The sequence below is a fragment of the Pomacea canaliculata genome, linkage group LG8 (genome assembly GCF_003073045.1).
Source record: "Pomacea canaliculata isolate SZHN2017 linkage group LG8, ASM307304v1, whole genome shotgun sequence".
NCBI classification, from domain to species: Eukaryota; Metazoa; Mollusca; class Gastropoda; order Architaenioglossa; family Ampullariidae; genus Pomacea; species Pomacea canaliculata.
The window spans coordinates 25221424-25241668 of NC_037597.1; the positions used below are offsets into that span (position 1 = coordinate 25221424).

Genomic DNA, 20245 nt, shown 5'->3' on the forward strand with positions numbered 1-20245 from the left:
TCTTGTACGGCATGACAGTGGCTTTGCCATCCAATACCTCTACACCCAGGTGTTTTCAACGTATACATAACTTCTGATTATGCGACTTTTTCTACAATGTCTGGGGCTGGGTCGACACGTTCGTTTGTAGCCTCGGTCCTGTCCTTCTTCTCTTAGTCTCTAACTCCGTGCTCATCTGGAAGGTGGGTCAGTCTCTACAAGAGGCCAAAAGGCAATTTTCAGCAGGAAACAAAGATCGGTTACGCGCACGTGAGAAGAAAACATCGTCCATGACAGTGACGTTGATAGCAACCTCATTGACCTTTCTACTTCTGACGTCACCATTTTCTGTGTACCTAATATTCAAGGAAAGATTTTTTGAAGGCGCGGATAAAGATCAGTACATTGCCGATGCTAACGACCTTACCTACGCTGTTTTACATCTTCTGTGGATTGGCAATAATGCCATGACCTTTTACCTCTATTGTCTGACCGGCGCGAAATATCGAGAGAAGTTTTTAAATGTCATCTGCTTGGAAATAGTTCACGAGTCTGGAAGAAAAGGTGACTAGTACACTCAACATCGATATCAGATCGGATTCTAGCTGCTCCTGACTACTTAAAATGTAACAAACGTGATAATGTTTACCTTAGGCGTTGGCATATGAACAATTATTATTCAACAGCCCAATTCCCATCATACAATTGTGACAGGCGGCCGATCTTTAAGAGTGACATCCTTTTTATCTGACAGAGGAGGAGGCATACAGCAATAACATGCAACTTAAAAGATAGACATTAAAATCCCACTTTGCTCATCTACGACAGGTCGGTAATGTTCACTGTTATTATACAATAATTTGCACTGTAGCCTCGTTAGAGCAAGGATTTAACTGTATTCACAACTGTACATAACCACTCAGATGCCACCGAAGCCGCATCTGCATAAAAATATCTCAGAGTTTACCAACCAGTTGGTATTGAAGGCAGCTCTGGGTTAGGGTTACTGATAACTAAGAAATACTTGCTCCCGAGTAAGAACATTTTTTGCTGCTGTTTATATCAAACACTAACTGTAAACACGCTCGGTCCCCTATGAAATTGTTAGAGGCTCTATCACAGGGGTGGGCAATTAATTTTCCCAAGGGGCCACATGATAAATTGGGATGGTCTTAGAGGGCCGGACTAATATAGTTAACTCCGTTTTACCCAATACTGTATATATAGTATATATACTGGCGGGCGTGCCAGGGGGCGGGCCGGTCAGAGCCAGGAGGCGGGCCGGATCCGGCCCGCGGGCCGGCCTGTGCCCAGGTCTGCTTTCGAGCAACATGCTTTTCCCGTTAGAGGCAAGGCTGTTTTCCTCTTAATTTAGGACATTCATATGCATCATGTGACAGAGGTCCCACTGATGATGTTGCGTTTGATATTAAGTTGCAACAGTTGAAGATCTACTCAAAGGTGCTCCTATCTGGTCTGAAGCCCTCCTGTTCTTCCCTACCGTTCCTGGGCGGTGTTGTTGACGATATTCTGTATTATTTTCATTGTTTGTCCTGTTGTTTTAAATTGTTTCATGTTTTTTTATGAAAGGGATACAAATAGTGACCGCGTCCATTCTTCACATTGAGAAGATAATACTTTATTCATCCCAGAGAGCAATTTGGCTGAAATTATTTATTATTTAATTATTAAATGTAGAATGTAACCATAGTTCTAATGAAGTGCACTAAAAGAAAATTATGGAAAGATAACTTTGTGTCAGTTAGTCGCAGACGACGTTTCGCTCGAATTGTAAGTGAAGTTGTGAAAAAAAAAAGGTCATCTCAGGAGATGTGGAAATAAGAATAGAAAATGTGTTACACCTAAACTATTTAATAGTATTTGTTTAGTGTATTACAAGCTTCCTTTTCTGTTTCACCTTTTGCAAGCTCTTGATATCGGGTATTTGGGTTTTTGGCAGTTGGAATGTCGGTTGTTTCTTTGGTTTGTGAGTCGTCTGCTATCGCTTGGATACAAGAATACGAGATGAATTGATTGCTGAGCAATTATATAACATCATTGCTTGCTGAGCTATTATATGACATTGTTGTCCTCTGAGATATGATATAATAATGTTTTATAACAACATTACATAACATTGTTGTGTGGTCTTACCGATGCATGTTTGTTTTTTATCTTCATTTCTTTCTTCCAAATACTTTCTTGTTTATCGATGAAGGACATGGTGCTCGATATGTCATTAGTTAATAAGATATTGGGTATTAACTGCTTATTTGTGTTGTCGATTATGCAAGTTATTTTTTGTTTATTGCTAGTTTTCACTGTCGGTCGTTTATTTAATATCTACCTAGTCTTATTATTTTAGTCATGTTAATGTGATGTTTTTTTAAACAGTAACTCAAAGCCCTAACATGGTGTTTAATAAGCCACAGCACATTTGTTTGCTTCTACTTGACAATTTACGAAAGACAAGATTGCACAATTGAAACTAATTACAGATCATTGAAGCTTGAAGACATTTGAACGATATTTTTGTAGTAATCACCAACATGGTTCAGAGACACCTTGTGAGGTGAAAGGTCACATTTATACATAAATATATAATTCTTTAAAAGCAAATGTTAACTGAAATTTTTTTAATCATTATATGAGGTGCCAATACTACAACAATATCGTGTAACATTTTTCTGTATACTGTGTGCGCGTCCTTGCAGCGCAGATGACTTTGTTACTCCCCCTTTCTCAAATGATCTCCCTTGATTATTTGTATAATACATATTCCGAGGTTGCAGACTCGTTGTTCAACACTTGGCATCACCTTTAATCACTTCTCTTTAGAACGCTGTTTAAGAACACACTATAACACTGATCTTGCCATCTGTTAAATGTGTAGTGGAGTACAAAATTTTTTCTTATGACATGGCGATATTTTGTGGTAAACATCGCTAAAATGTCACTTAAGGATCAGCAATGAAGACGCGAACAGGTTGCCTGAAGTTCTAGTATTCAAAACATTATGAACCTCCTACAAATATTATCTCTCTTTTCCTCCGCGAGAAGAGTTTATTTGTCGCCAGAAGACAAAACCAGTTCACAGTTACCTATTTTCTCAATATATCGAGTATCTTTCCTACAGGTAGACTGCCCCAGGTGTTGCCGAGTTTTGGACGGAATCTATAATTAAATATTTACCAACACCGTATGTAACATGAGAGCAAAGGAGCTCTACAGGTTTTTCTTTAGTTATTTATTTTTCCCCTTTCCCTTTCTTCTCTCCAGGCCGTTAAATAAAACTTTCTCTTTTTCCCTTTTCTCAGTTCAAACTGTTACTTCACAGCCAAGTGTAAACAGTGTTTGTCGACTGAAGTCAGCTAGAAGTTGCTTTGCCCTTTTGCATCTATCCGAACTAACTCAATTTTTGGACTAGAAGGACAATTTTGGTATCAAAAGGAAAGCTGAAAATCTGTAAACTTTTAAATATATAATTTTTTAATGTCAAAATATCCAGTTTAGACACATTTTATGATGTCGGATCACAGATATTTTTTACATTTTACATTGTTTATTAGATTTTAAAGCTCAGCCTTATCACAGGATTACCCCAAAACCAGAACACTTAGTACTGTATATACCTTTGTATATTGTCAGGCCACTGAGGTCAAAGGGCAATAAATACCTACATCGGCGAATTGGTTGTAATGGAGTACTAGGGCCCACTGCTCTGTCTCTCTTTGTTTCTGTAATGGTTATCAGACCAGCGTGGAATTCTAACAAATGAAATAAGCTGAAGATGATCATGTCTCCCAGTTTGAAGCATGACAACCAGACATTAAAAAAAATCAAATAGTGATCCTTCAGCTACTTACTGTAGTAAATTTTCAACTGAATGGTACATGTTTAAAAGACTGTCCTCTTCACAGACTTGTTTTTGTTGCCGTGAAGAACAAACACCTGAACACATTGTTCAGAAATCCTCCTTATTGAAGACAGATGAGACATCAACAAGGGCCACACCACTGCAAAAAAAAGTACTATGGTAGCAAAGGGTCAGGACACTGCATCCTTTGTTCTGAAGACGAATGATATAATAAATTATTGAGAGGAGTGTAGTTTTCACCTGTGCACAAAGCTATACATTTTCTAACCGCAGTGGTTCAATACCTATAAATAAAAAGCTGGCATATCTCTTTGATAATAAACATCTGTGTTACTTTGTTTAATTGTTACATGCCTTCTAACTGCTTCTTTGAGATCATGTTCTTTGAATTAGAAACTTTGTGTCCCCTCAATGCCGGCCCTTTGATGGGAGGAAATTATCTCAAACAATCAGTTTTCATGCGTTCAATAAGTTTTCGTTAATATTTGCATGTTTTGATTAACCTATTCAGCCAGACCAGCTATGGACCGCTGAGAATAGCGACCTGACAGCGACCCTCAAGTGTGTTTGTAGATTTTTCTACAACTCGCTTCTTAATTCTATTCCGGAACACGACACTCACAAACTTCTCTCGGTATTTTGCGCCGGTCAGACAATAGAGGTAAAAGGTCGCGGCGTTGTTGCCAATCCACAAGAAATGTAAAACAGCGTAGGTAAGGTCGTTAGCATCGGCGATGTACTGTTCCTTATCCGCGCTATCAAAGAATCTTTCCCTGAATATTAAGTACACAGAAAATGGTGACGTCAGAAGCAGAAATGTAACGGATATTGCAATCAACGTCACTGTCATGGACGACGTTTTCTTCTCACGTGCACGTAACTGATCTGTGTTTCCTGCCGAAAACCGTTTTCTGGCCTCTTGTAGAGACTGACCCACCTTCCAGATGAGCACGGAGTTAGAGACTAAGAGAAGGACGACAGGAGCGAGGCTACAGAAGACGGTGTCCACCCAGCCCCAGACGTTGTAGAAAAAATGTCCATAGTCAGAACCAATGTACATGTCAAAACACTTGGGTGTCGTGGCATTTAAAGGCAAAGTCAGTGTCATGCCATACAAGAGATGAGAATTAAGGACGATGAAAAATGCGAGAACGCCGCTCATTAAGGTCTTGGCGAACCTTGCCGAGAACACGACCTTCACCTTGTGCGGCCACAAAATACTGGTCGCCTTTTGGGCTGTCATGGTCACTAAGATGGACGCGGACATGTGGCCGGTGAAGTAACTAATAAAAACAGTCTAACGTGCGCATATGAAGGAGTAGTAGACGAAGACGTCCAGAGCTTCCAGCAGATAGAAGAAAGGAGCAAACCACAGGGAGGTGAGGTCGGAGATGGCCAGACAGGTGAAGAAGACTGACATGGAGGAGTGGGAGGCGCTGTACTCTCGCCGCTGTATCAACAGTATCATGATGTTGCCGAATGTTCCTAACATGATGACGAGAGGCATCCCCACCTTCCACACCAACATCGTCGCCTGTCTCATCGCCGTCACCTCACTGACCCCAGAGACTACCATCTCTGTATAATTTAACACAACAGGGACTAAACATCCCTTGCTTATAAACTGTTGCCCTAAAATATGTTTGCTTAATATTCCTGCTCTCGAAAAACCATAAATCAGTGATACGGTTCTTTAGACAGCAAGGAAACATGAAGTGAAAAGTTGACCATTAGCCTCCGTTATTTATATGCAGGAATGACAAAAACCAAAGTTTCACGAGCTTTTGACGATAAACGCTACTTGTTGAGAATCACAAGTATCATGAAACCTAAGAAATGTTTGTAGATAAAATGTAGACTTTAAAGAATATTAATATTGACACAAGAACATTCACAATGGAACGGTATGAGGAGAGAAACATTTTTTAACCGAGAAATCTATGTTAACACCAAACTGAAATAGTTATTCAAACACAAAACACACTTCACAGAAGAAGAGTGCCAGATAAGAGTTACAAAACCTAGATTGGTAAATAATTTTATCCTCGACCTTCACTATCCAACAAAATTGTCACAGTAAATTTAGCAAACATCTTTAGACTTTTATTTTAAAATACATATTCAACAAGAAAAATTGAGAGCTGTGTAAATTCTCATTTTCTAAAATCACAGACAAAACAAATGTCAAGAATATTATGGAGAGAAGTTCAAATTATCTTGAGATGTCGACAAAAACTAAGTGTTAGCTCAATGATTCCCGCTCAGGCCGTGAAATGACTGATAATTATACCTGTATACAAACATTTCAAAAGACAATCCATTATTTTTCGTTGCGCTTGCGCGAGAATGATGTCCATTTGTTAGTGTGTGATTGTTCGTCTGTTATAATCTTTTCTCGATATCTTATTCACGATTTGTGTTTACTGTTGACCTGTGCTGGTGCTACTTCATTTGCTTTCTTCTGGATTGTATTTTCTGTACCTTGTTTATTTTTATAATTTTTAATGAACTACTTTGTTGATTCAGTCTCTTCTGCAACATCTGCGCCATCTTGCCGTTGCTTTGATTTTGGATACCTGTTAGCAGTATACTTATATACATAATTTCTGCACTTTCTCCCTAAATGTTCTCGACTGTTGATGTTGCTGCTTTGTCATTGATCTTTGTTCGAGCTGAGGCTGGTAGACATGTCTCTGTAGTCTCAAGTCTTTGGAGGCGGAACATGTTGCTACTTAAGGTATTTGAGTTTGTTCTAAAACTTACCTTTTCTGCTTATACTGTTTGCCAGTTATTTTTTCTGCTAAGCTGTCCCGGCATGCTTCAATGATCTACTGTACATAGCTAGACAGACCGTACAAGTACAAAGAGTCTGTAGCCAGTCAGCAGGTTAATCTTTTTTTCCAGGGAAGAGGACTGAAGAATTTTAATTAAAATTTTAACTTTTTCTCAGTTCTTACCCTACAGCACTTAGCCGATCTTGGAAACCCTGATTTTATTTTTAAAGCGTGTTTTGGTATGGTGCATCATTCATCAGTCATCGGATAACTTCTCTGTGATGTCTGTAATTTTATGTCTGATTTTAAGACACATGGGACATCACAAATTCTGAACCCGAGGAAGTGCGAGATATCACGCAGTGAAGAAAATCCATGAGACAATAGAAAAAATAAACTTTTCATCAGAACTTGACGAGAACATGTGATGGCAAAACAGAGACGAGGCGACCAAGACAACCAATTGGAGGAAGAAACAGCTAGTGGAGGAAGTTACAGGTGGAATCTCTCTCTCTCTCTTTGCTAGCTTTCTAGTTTTCTCTGCTTTCTAGCGAGATCTCATTGTACTGTCTCGCGAGATATCTCTACTGTCTCTCTAGTTTCCTTCTCTCTCTCTACACTCTCGCTACAGATGAAGAAACAGATGAAGAAACTGTGTTGATCGTCCTCAATTATTATTAGTATGTCCAATCATGGTCCTTTACTTTTACCGGTACTACAACACTTCGTCTGAGCATCGTTCGGTTTCAACGACCCTTCGTTAATTAACTACAGCTTAATACACTACTTCTCTGTTTGCAGGGACATCGATAAGGAGCTAAGATTGATCGCCAAAGAAGATTGTAGTGTGTGTGTGTGTACGCGCGCTCGAGACACAGACAGACAGACAGACAGACAGACAGACAGACAGACAGACAGACAGACAGACAGACAGACAGACAGACAGACAGACAGACAGACAGACAGACAGAGTGCAATGCAAATCTCATCTCAAACACATACAAAATATTATTCTCAGTCTTTATTGCATTATAAACGTATATATAATCCACTTCGATATTTTAAGTAGATGAGTACTTTTTAAATTGACAAAATATCAGTGAGATACAAAAGTTTATTGTGCCGAGAATGGAAATATAATTAACTGCCCTTGAACATCATAGTAATCATGCTTGAATTATGTAACTTTATGATATATATACATTTATATATATACGTACACATGTTGCATAGGTTTAAATGTATTCACTAATTAATATATTAAAATATTTCATAGCACTTCAAGTTAATTTCATAATAATAAATAATAACCACTCGTCATTACCCAGGTGCTACGCGCTGGTGTTGCTATTTTTAGCAATAACTGAAGTAGAAGATACAGGTGAGTATGAACTCGTTTAATACTGGGCTTAAAGCTCTCCACATTCATCGTCATGGTGACTGGTATGGTAAACAAGTAATATACTTTGTATTGGCGGTATATATCAGCACACGTGGCGACTGAAACCGTGAAAGATAGAAAATAAGTAGTCTATCATCGTTAGTGCTCCACACAGCACGTGCATCATCATCACACCAATCTTGGAAAAGTTTTTGATAAAGTAAATGCTCAAATATAAAACTATCCAAATGATATTCATGTGTACGGTTTGCAGATAAGGACGGAATTTTCCAGAACAGTTTTTCAAATTGTTAAAATAGTGCTTATTCACTGGCTGGCATCTGTTCATAGTACAAACAATTCAGTATTTACCAAACTCGAGGATATCGTTTAGTTGTGTGGTCATGCACTCGTCAATGTCAAATTATTTTGTAAAAGATATTTTCGAAAGATCTGAGGAACTTTAACTTCACATAAAAAATAGCAACACTTCGTCAAAGACATTAAAAATATTGGCAATTAAATAACAAATTATTGCTTTTACCGTTCAGGTCCTGATATGACTTTCAGCAGTCGAGGGCCTTACAAACTACAGTCCTTCCATTGACCTGGCTAGGTCTCTCTCAGGTGAGGTATTTCATTAGGTCTCTCTCAGGTGAGGTATCTCACTAGGTCTCTATCAGGTGAGGTATCTCATTTGGTATCTCAGTCTCTCTCACATCAGGTCTCTCTCTAGGTCTCTCACACCTCAGCTCCAATGCTAGGTCTATATCTCTCGCTGGCTTCCCTTGCTTTCTCCTTCATAAAGTTTCTCTCTCCCTATGTCTCTCTTTCTCTCGCTCTTGCCAGTTTGTGTAATACTTGTTACTGTCCCTGCTTGGAACGGAACTTATATAACAAACCTAAATAGGTTCAAATTATCAAGTTATTTTTATTTTAAAATTTTAGTTTATTATTGCTAAGAAACATACTCAAAATTTGTTTGTCAGTCAGAACAAGGGTCAGACTCTTTGACGATCACTCTGATGGCGCCGGTCAACTGTGTTAGCGGATTTCTCCACGATTCGCTCTTTGTTTGTCTTTCTGTAAATAACATCGAGAACATTCTCCCGGAACTTGGCGCCGGTCAGACAATAGATGTAAAAGGTCACAGCATTGTTGCCGATCCACAGGAGATGCAACACGGCGAAAGCGAGGTCGTTGGCATCCATGATGGACTGGTCATACTCCGCGCCTTGCATAAACCTCTCCTTGAACATGAAGTACACAGAAACTGGTGACGTCAGCAGCAGAAAACAGACGGAAGTTGCTATCAGCGCCAGAGTCATGGACGAAGTTTTCTTTTGGCGCGCACGTAGCTGATGTGTGTTTCCTGCCGAAAACCGTTTTCTGGCCTCTTGTAGAGACTGACCCACCTTCCAGATGAGCACGGAGTTGGAGACTAAGAGAAGGGTCACCGGGGCCAAGCTACAGAAGAAGGTGTCCACCCAGCCCCAGACATTGTTGAAAAAGTCGGCGTAGTCAGAGTTCACATACACGTAAAAACACTTGGCTGTGGTGTTACCTGTCGGCTCGAAGAACGAAATTCCGTACAAGAGGTGAGAATTAAGGAGAATGAAAAACGCAAACACTCCGCTCATCAAAGTCTTGGCGAACCTTGCCGTGAACACGACCTTCACCTTGTGAGGCCACAAAATGCTGACCGCCTTCTGCAGTCATGGTCACTAAGATGGACGCCGACAGGTGGCCAGTCAGGTAAGTAGCAAATATTCGCACCTTGCACAAGACATCGACGTACAGGTAGATGCCGAATGCTTCCAGCCACCAGAAGACGGGGTCAAACCACAGGGAGGTGAGGTCGGAGATGGCCAGGCAGGTGAAGAAGACGGACATGGAGGAGTGGGAGGCGCTGTACTCTCGCCGCTGTATCAACAGTATCATGATGTTGCCGAACGTTCCCAACACCATCACCAAGGGCACGCCCACCCACCATACCAGCAGCGTCGCCTGGCGGACACAACTCACGTGATCCAACTCGACGACTGTCGTCTGCGTGCCGTTTGGAAGCCCTTGCCCCAGCATTTCCTATGGCTGCAACTTTTCGCTTAGATGAAGATGTGATGGAATCATCTTAATTTCTTTCTGCTGAAAATCTTACAGAAAATATATTTGTCTCCTGATTATTTTTACTATGTTTTTTAATCTTTGAAATGTTACATTTCTTCTTTGGATTGATCTGACTGAGAAGAAATGGAAAGATGTAAGAATCTTTATAGAAATACTGCAGGTTGTGCTAGCAATCGATAGGTAAGCTGGCAAAAGTCTGTCTGGTCCCTTGCAGTGTTTACACAAGAGAAACAGAGACGAAAAATAAACATTTGAGGTACCTGACGCTCCGGTTGTACACATTTGTGTTTTCAGCTGACGACTGAGTTGAATCATGCAATTATACCATGCAAAGAGCAAGAAAAAATAGGAGATTACATCTTTTTCTAGATATGGTAAAGCTGAATTATGAAATCCGATATTAAAGTAACAAGAAAATATTCCTGTGATTTTCATCTCTCAAATTTTTAAAAGTAATTGTAAAATATACAACCACTTATTCAATGGACTCTTAAAAGAATCTTCATTATTTATTTCTAAAAATACGTATTTATATAACAAAAATAAAAAAAACAAACAATTATTGTTAAGATTTATTCATCGATCGACTTCTGGGTAAATACGTAGACTGCGATGACTTTAATATTTAACATCTCCAATTAGACTGTCTCAGTGCACCCGCCATTTTGAAGCTTCCATCACTATCCGCTTTTGAAGAGGTCTTCAAACATGTGGAACCTCAAAGAGTCTTCAGTAGTTGAACACACCAAGGTCTTACTTGTAATTTTAACACCAGGGCGTTTAATCATCTGCCACTCGGCAAACTCTCAACACGTTGTTAATTAGTGATCTTGGTAATTCCACCTTTAAAGAAGAGCAGCAAACACAAAGCAGTGAGCACCTCTTACCACCTTTTCAGTGAGCTAGAAAATTCGAGAAATTATGGAATCTTGTAACCTAAGTGACAGAGACCACTTTAAATTAATCCAAAGGTTTCTATAAAATCTGACATAAAATACGACAAAGGACTAGAAGAAGGTCAATATTATTTCATTCTCGTCTGTAAGCCTTAAGATTCAAGACCTAAACACTTTTGTCGGCATAATTACTAAATGAGCAAACAGTTTAATTCTAAATACGATATTTCAGATAATAGAAGTGAAGACTTTCGATACTTTGTCCTCTAACAAACAGCCTGTTTAGGAGACTGTTGTCATGGCAACCTTGTCTTCAGTCCTCCACATCACGGGGTTGCCTCTGTTTCACCTCAAACCACTTTTTCCGGTCTTGCCGATGAAAAGTGTTTTGTGTGTCCTCTTGTCTTCTGCTTCCTCCAGTTGCTAGGCTACTATGGTGTCCACTATTGCTTTGTCGGTGCCAGGATTAACAACAAAACTCATTTGAACTAACAACCATGTGCTCTGCTTTTAGCTGTGTCTTGCCCCTGGAGGTTCATTCAAAGCACAACTTTAAACCAAATGTTCAAACAACCTTTTCTCTATCTCTTCTTGTTTGCAGCATTCTATACTTTGATGAACTTTGTGTCTAGGTATGTACATTATGGCTGTTTGAGTTTGTACTTGATTTGTGTATTTTACTTTGTTTTATAAAACACATTGTGCCTAATGCACAGATTACACAAATCCCCTTTATTATTATTATTGTAGAAAAGTATTACTAGTATTTTATTTTTTTTATATATTAAAACTGGAAATCGCAAACTCCTTGTATTTTACCGATTTTAGTAAAAAAAATTTAAAAGGTAACTTGTTTATTAATCAATGTGATTGAATTGAAACTTAAGAAATGATTGTTATTGCAACAAAAAGCTTTTTGTGTGTATGTAAATTGGTCCTGGGTACTTGCTGAAGAGTTAGTTGACACAGCTTCTTGGGGGATATCTATGTCGACCCATGTAATCAGTGGGAGTGTTTCTATTTGCTTTGTCGAATATACTTCTCATGGATTATTAAGTGAAGTGGGGGGTTTGTTGGTATTCAGGGAAAGTAGCTTCCCCTAATATAATATATTATGTGATTCCTTATTATTCCTTTTTGGAGTTCATGTCATGAAGGAGAACACTGCTGGACATCACAAAAAGTAAACACACAGACATACAAAATAATTTTCTTGTCATTCTTTACCAAGTAAAACAGAATAACAGTACGCTTTAGGTATTGACATTTAAAATAATATGAGACAATGGAAATAAACGTTGGAGACCATTAAGATGACAGTTCCAAACAGAATCAAAATCAACAACAACAAAAAAAGTGGTGATACAGTAAGGGAAGCTTTTCAAACACCCTGGTTGCATTTTATGTTACGGCAAGGCCATTTTGTTAAAGGAAATAATTACTAAAAATAGTTTGAAACTAAACCAAACCTTATAACATTTACCGAAATTTGTGTTTTTTTTTATAACTTGCTGTACAGGACGTGTAAACGCATTTACTGAGGGAATAGATGGTTAAAGGGACAAGCAAGCGAGATGGTACAGTGGATTCAAATGATTGGTTTTGACATTCTGAATCATGTTCAGATCGCATGACAACCGTTTACATAAATCGCCTCGAAAACACAGGTTTCAGGATTTTAAAAAAATTGTAAAAAATTGATTTACTTGCAACCGGAAAATTTTGATGGGACATGATTCAGTTTGTATCATTTAATCCCAGCTTACCATTTCCCTTGCTCTAAAGTTTCGTGGTCGCCATGTTGTTCATTATATGGACTTGGTGACTGTTGTTACAATTGCCTGCACACGTTGAACTGGAATGAGCTGCCTCTGTCGGCAGTTTCTTGATGCCCCGTTGTCTGAGTTCACGAACGATGACCACCACCTCCTCCAGTGGCGCCACCACGATGGCCAGCCCGGCCATGATGAAGCACCAAGAGTGCATGGCGGTGACCCAGCCCCGGAACTGACCCGCATCCAGCACGTGCATGGACGCCATGGAGCCTGGGATGACGACGACGAACAAGAGGATGCAGCACGCGCTCCCCACGATGGCGGCGACCTTGCCCTTGCGGAAGACCTTCTCCATGTCCTTGTAGGTCGGCTTCTCGTTCCCACTCATCTCTGGAAACTCATCGCGGTAGAACTCCAGCCAGGGGTTCAAGGGGTTGTCGATGTCTCGCAGCTGCAGGATATATTTGAAAGGAGTCAGGACTTTGATACAACAGTGTAAGAATGATAATATGATATACAATTGTCACATGGGTATTGAAGGGAAATGTAGGCGCCTTGGAGTTCGGATCCTGTTCTAACCACTAGACTTTCCCTGAGGACGCCACCACATTCACCCTCGGCACCAGCGGCCCTCACCTTCTCCCATTCCCGCCTGGCGTCATCCTCGGATTTTATCGCGTGCGTGCACACAGAGACGACAATAGTGACGATCAATGTGACGAAGAAGCTGACGCAGGCACCGACGAGGACGGTCAGCGGGTCGGATGTGTTGAGGACAAAGTCGCCGAGACCCCCGGGCAAGGCCGACGCTTTGAGGAGGGTGGCTCCTACCCCGCAAAGAAGACCACACAAGGAGCCTGAGAACATACAGGTGAGAAAGATTAATGTCCGCCAACTACACCTGGTCTTATGACGATAATAAAGAGTAGGAACACTTGGCTGAGAAATGCCACGATTTGTCCAAACATCGAAAACTCACCTGTTGCTACAGAACATGGCGACAACATCACATATTGACAAACTAGTTTGGTGGTTTTATAACATACTGAAGTTTCAGATTTTAGCTTGCTAGCTACAGAAAATACTTACAGAACTCCTCTGGTCGTGTTTATGTACTCATGCCAAAAAGAAAAAAAACCGCATTTAGTGACAACGTATACACAATTTACAAGAGTAAACACTTAAAAAATGTTTGAAATCAAAGAATAGAAAACAGTAACAATGGGGTCAAGTTACCAATGACCATGCCCTTGGCAGTGACCTTGACCCAGAGGATGCAGAGAACGGATCCGGGAAAGCAGGGGATGGTGACGATGCAGCCTGTCAGGAAGATCCAGTTCAAGTCCACCCCCGTGCTAATCATGATCAGGCCAAAGGGCACGATGCCGAGGGTCACACCCATGATGCACCAGTTTTTAAATCGCACCATGATGTCCTGTAACATAATGTGGTTGTGAGCAAAAAATAATTTGTGTATTTTAAACCCTGGAGGTAGCGCTAGACCTGATTTTACAGAAAACACGGAAAACCAACAGTCGAATATCAAGGTTAAAAAATCATTAAATTTAAACAAGTCGACAGCACATAAATAAATTGTAATAAATAAAATAAACTGTCGTACCTTTGATGTTGCCGCTAGTTTACCTGGTGGCACCTGTACTATGTAAAGTCTGTGGTTATAAATGTTTGATATTACCGCTCTCGCACCTGGTAAGACCTGTATTGTCCATGCACTTCGCACGTATAGTGTATCATCTGTGTTCTCAAACCCTGCGTGGTCAGGATCAGTTCCTGGTCGAGGGCACACTGCAAACATTCTATTACCGGTGGACACCTGGGGCGAGAAAAGCAAACATCCACATTCAGAGGACATCAAACTCACCAAACTGTTCTCAGCATCAAACTCTTAATTTCATATATTGTTTGTTAGAAAATGAAGCCTTCATGAACTGCTCTTTAACTTTGTTGTAAGTGCTCGAGAAACCTTGACCCGTTTGCTACGAAGATTTATTAGTATAGGAGGTTGACCTTCACCCACTGACACTTCTCGTCCCGCTGTCCCGTGTTCAGGACTTTCTGGCTGTCACCTTTGACCTTGCTGCAGATGATGCAGTGACCGACTTTGTGTCCTTGCCTGCAAACAACAAGATGGTGTAAAAAGCAAGACTACGAAGGAACTGATCCCGAGCATGGCAACACAGGTGAGTGAAGGTGATAAGGTCGTCAACTCACCTGAAGGGCCAGACGTAGGATTGGCAAATGTCATAGACGATGATGGATGAGATGGCCATGACCTCTCCTGACCCCGTGGACATCATCAGCATGGTGAATATAGTTAGAACTATGAAGCTCCCTTCCCTTCCCAGAGCATATTGTACGATGTAAGGCACTGTCAGGCCTGCAAACCATTAACAAATTAAAAGTCTGCAATAAAAACAAATAGAAGTGCAGGACATCTTAACGGCAAGAGAAACAAGGAAGTTGACAATGAGAACGACCGTGACAATGAAAGAGAATAGCGGGTACTTACACAAAGCCCTCTCCTTTAACTGGGATACTTATACTAAATTGCTGGACTAGTAACAAAAGTAAAAACTTTAAAAAGGAGGATGTACACATTTATCAATTATTTACTTATATTTACGTACAATATGTAGGAAGTCATGAAGTAGCAACCAGCAATAGTTTATGCCTTTCAATCCTTATGCAAGTTCATTGCGGGTCCTCGTCCATAATTTGTCAATCGGGGATAACAACTGAGCAAAAGAGAGAAAAAAAGTGAAAGAAAGCGGATGGAAGAGAGGACAAATGCAATTAAATCAAGACATAAAACAAACCAACACCTACACACAAACACACGAACGAATAAACAAGGAAATAAAAAGGATGAATAGATGGATGGATGGAAGACAGCAAGCACACAACACTGACCAGCGTCGATGTCAGCATTGGACAGTGTGACGTTTGCATTGTGAGCGCTGAAGGACAAGTACGTCACTCCGATCGACGTCCCGATGGTCGAGGGCACGGCGAACCACAAGAAGGTCGCCACGATGAACCCGATGACCCCCTGAGCGGGCTTGGCGGCGATGCGGGACTGCCAGGAGGCCTGGTCACAGAAGGTCACCGCCGCGGCAATGAAGACAGCTTGCACCATCCACACCAGGGATCCTGCAACATTCGACAATTGAGGACCATTTGCAGAATGCCAGAAGTAGATATATGGAAGAAGAAATCATGTTTCCCTATCTTTCATTCTTACCTTCCTGTTCCTCCTGCCTACCTCAGTGATTGTGAAAAAAAGAAACGTTTATCTCGGATTTTCTCAAAAAGACAATAAAGTTTAATTTGATTATCATGGCCTCTGATTCCCCGCAAAGTTATTTACACAACTACTAAAAATAAATAATTATTTACGTTGTTCACGTGACCCACCTGCAGACCAGAAGGTGGTGAAGCTCTGCTCCTCGTTGTCTTTAGGACCCTGCAGACACTGCAACCTGTCGTAAATGTGTCCCAGGTCGCCAAAGGGGAGGGCGGGTCCTTCTGGGAGATAGAATAGCTTGACGATGAGAACAGCGATGAGGACAAAGACAAGGAGCGCGTTGAAGTAGGAGACGTAGAAGGTGGATCCCAGGCCGCCCACGAATGAAGTAGGAGCCGAAGAGAGTGGCCATGATCAGCACGCAAAACTCCGGGGAGGAGTCTTTTATCAAGGACTGGAAATACATTCCAGTTGTCACCGTTGGTGATGGAAAACATCCCGATTCAAGTTTTTACCTCTGCTGTAACTACTGGTGAGACACCCGGCTGTTATTGTTAAGGGCAATGAAAAACATTCAAACGGTAACCACTGCTAGTCATAGTTAGTGAGAAGACATCCATCATAGCTATTGTCAAGATACGCCAACGGTCATCATTGCTAATGACAAGACATTTAAACTTCCTCAGTCCTAGTGCTGCCTTTAATTTAGAAGGATAACAAAATATGCACAATGCAATGATCTTCATATGTCGACATACACATCGCCAGATTCCCGAGCCTGGATACGCATTGAGTTTTATCTCCGTTTCCTGCCATATATATATATGTTGCTCTAACCCTGATTCCTCCGGAGAAGTTGAGATATAATATAAATAAGCGGTGTCTCACCTGTCTCAACTATGATGTCTCAACTGCAATGTCTTACCTGAAAGAGGTCTGAGCCGCTGATAATGATTGCCGAGAGAACTATTGCGTTGATTAGCAAAGCAAAGCAGCAAAATACAACATGAGTCTTTTGCCCAAAACGGGCTTTGATCACCTGGAACAGGAAAACTTTATATTGCAAGTTTCGAAAAAAAAAAGCTCTACTAGCAGAAAGAACTACCGACAGACATTATAGCATTAAAAAATGGATGTCACATTGTTGATGTATCTCTTTATTTTCTGCATTTCAGTTCATTAAAATGGTTAAATATTGCTTTACTTTTAAGTAAATTTTTAATTTAATTTTTATTTAAATTAATGCAAACAGAACTGATAAGGAAAACTGATCTTTAAATGTTAATGACACTCAGCCATTTGGTGTGACACAGATACAAAGGACATGTATCGCTGAGGTGTAGGTTGGGTCGACAAACACACAAAAGTGCATGTAAATTAATTTGCTGACATACATAGTCTAGTCACGTGGACGTGATATACATGTGTCCAGCACGTGAGGGACACGTTGCTCCACCCCAACTCTCCCCAACCCAAGAGAAGATTACTTTCTGTATATACAAGAGTAAGCGCCCCGCAATGAAATATGGCGATTTTGTTTAAAGACTGACACGGAGCTAACACGTGCCGATGGTGTGATAAACAAGTATAAAATAAGAAAGGTATTTTTACAATTTTTTAAAATTTAGTATTTATTTTTATTTAACACCAGTGGCTGGAAAGTCAGAGCGCCATCTTGAGATTTATGGCGAGAGGGTGAAGGCGGGGAGCAGGGTGAAGGGTTACGTGAGTCATTGCCTACATTATCCTGATCCTTTACATGTGAAGTACAGTGTCGAATTTCCCGGTCTTCAAACTCCCAAACCCGGTGTCGCCAGGACAAGAAGGCACGACAACCGTAAAACGGTCATTATTACTACTTCTGTCTATTTTTTCCCCTCTTACTCACCCCAGTCATGCACATACATTTTCATTCAAGCTCAGCGAGGATTTGTAGGTTGTGATAGCCAGTTGGCAAGGTGACTCACCTGCAGGTATGTTTTAGCACCGGGTGCTCGAGTTTTGAACTCCACCGACAGGAGGGGGAAGAGCAGGATGACCGTCGCGACGGCCGCTGAATACCAGAAGGCACCCGCAATGCCGAGCTATTGTCAGACAGCATTATCAGAAGTACCCCTGAATCTTTTTTTTTTTTTTTGAAATTGCTGTTCCATACAGACATTGTTGACAAAAAAGCATGGAATTTGCGAGGTTCAAAAATATCAAGCATTCAACATTAAACTTTCTGACTTGCAAAACACTCGGCAAAATATTGAGAATTATAAAAATGAAGAAAAAGATTAATATTTGTAAAGTTGTTCAGATAAATACAACGGTTTGGTCCAAAGATAAAATTTGTTGACGGTTGTTTATCATTTCTCTAAACATGACGAACCCTGACAGTGACCGTTGCACTCTGTAGGAAGTCTGCCGGCCACAGCAGCTGCATCCCCACCGTCACAGCCGTCAGACTCGTGGTCACGCGACCGCCGGCGTCAAACGCCGAGTCCAGGCTGCTGACGTCGCGAAAGACGTAGGAGCGGATGATGTTGTAGGACGCAGCAACCAGAACCGAAATCCCTCCGAAACCTAGGAGGAGCAGCAAGGCGCCCTCGTACTTCTCAAGAACTTGAGTAACAGCCCTGAAAATAAACACACAAACACACACACGTGTCGATCTTTTTACCTTCAACAGATACAGAAGGAGGTAATGTAGCTTTAAGTGACAAGACAACTGATTTACCCAGCAGGATCGCCTTCAACGGCCGAAGCGGAAATGACGTCACACACAGGATTTGATGAGACCGCAGGCACAACGAGGGTCAGAAACCAAGTAAAAGTCTTCCAATTCACTCGATGGAAGTTCATGATGTCCTTGTGCTGATGTCGAAATCTGTAATAGTAAAGTTGGTGTCTTTCTTTTCATTAAGAAGAAGTTGTTTTCAATGTTAGTCATTTTGACGGGAGATTGAAAAATGTTTGAAGTATTAAAAAAAAAAATACTCACGACACTGAACGACTAAAGAGAATGTTTGACAAGAAGCAACTCGAAGCTCTCACTTTGAGCGACAACCCAGAGACTGGAGACACAAAGAGCAACAAAATAGTTTTAAGCACGGCTGTAATGCTAAAAAAACAGAACAGAAAACACACACAGACAAATGAACAAAAGGCCGGGGTACATAAAAATGAGCACATAAACTGTGGCAGAGGTCTATACGTAGTTATCTTCTGCCCTCATAATTTCTGTGAACTGCTCTTCCCTTACTTACACACAGCGGTCCGGTGGCGCAACGGTTAGCGCTGTTCGCGCCTGTCACCAATACAGTGAAGGTTGGCTGCCCTGAGTTCATTTCTCGTCTCGGGCACGCTGATCTTTCTCTGCACGTGGCATCTGTTTACAGGGCTGGCTGCTTGCCGTAAAATAGCCTTAGCTGCTGACACGGCGTAAAACACCAATTCCCCCCCCCCTCCCTTACTTACATCCCAGCTAGACCACTCGTCTCCTCGTCTGATGACCGTCTCCTTACTCTTCCTGTCACCAGAGCAGCAGCAGCAACAACAACAACAACAACAACAACAACAACAACAACAACAATATGGTCACAGGATGTTTAGTTACGGTGCCAAAAAAATAAAAAATAAAAAATAAAAACACATAAAAAACAATGGGACTCTCTCCATTCAAAATCCGCCATCTACCCACCATTGAATCTTTTAAATGTGCCCAAAGACATACCTATTCCTAGAGCATCACTCCTAACAACAGTCCACACATTGCTGGTCATTTTTCATCCTCCCCTCACCTTTTCCGTTTATTGTTACTTCACCACTTCTCTTCCTCTGATGAATCATGACATTCTTACTTCTTGTTATCTGATTCCTTTATTCCTTTATACTTGACTTTTATTACTTAATTCTGTTGTTAATCCTTCCGTTCCTTTGTGGATAGCAGTGGGTAGATAACACAAGACCATAATTCATAATACACAACACTACTTTGTGAATTGTACTACAACACTTAAACACAAACATCCCTAACCTCATCCTAAGGTCCAGCATCTACCAGTTCATACCTTTCCTTAAAAAGCTGGTCCCTCCTGCAGCTCACCCCTCAGCTCTGCTCAAAACGAGTTGTGGCTCTATCCTTGTCTCTCCAAAGTGTGTGAGTAAAAAAGTAAAAGACACAGAG

The 20245-nt window shown here is 40.8% G+C and overlaps 2 protein-coding genes across 2 annotated transcripts; both read right to left on the reverse strand.

Moving 5' to 3' along the window:
• Positions 1-4376: 4376 nt before the first annotated feature.
• On the reverse strand, positions 4377-5123 carry LOC112571122. Its single transcript, XM_025249934.1, has one exon. The coding sequence runs from the start codon at positions 5121-5123 to the stop codon at positions 4377-4379; it is 747 nt and encodes a 248-aa protein (XP_025105719.1).
• Positions 5124-12539: 7416 nt separating this feature from the next.
• Positions 12540-19411, reverse strand: LOC112571149. The gene is given in 14 exon segments (XM_025249963.1): positions 12540-13260; positions 13446-13666; positions 14046-14244; positions 14517-14643; positions 14848-14943; positions 15042-15207; positions 15741-15980; positions 16245-16461; positions 16463-16528; positions 17000-17113; positions 18042-18158; positions 18449-18695; positions 18797-18946; positions 19061-19411. Coding segments are annotated over 13 exon segments (2382 nt in total). The 5' UTR covers positions 18922-18946; positions 19061-19411; the 3' UTR covers positions 12540-12813.
• Positions 19412-20245: the final 834 nt, after the last annotated feature.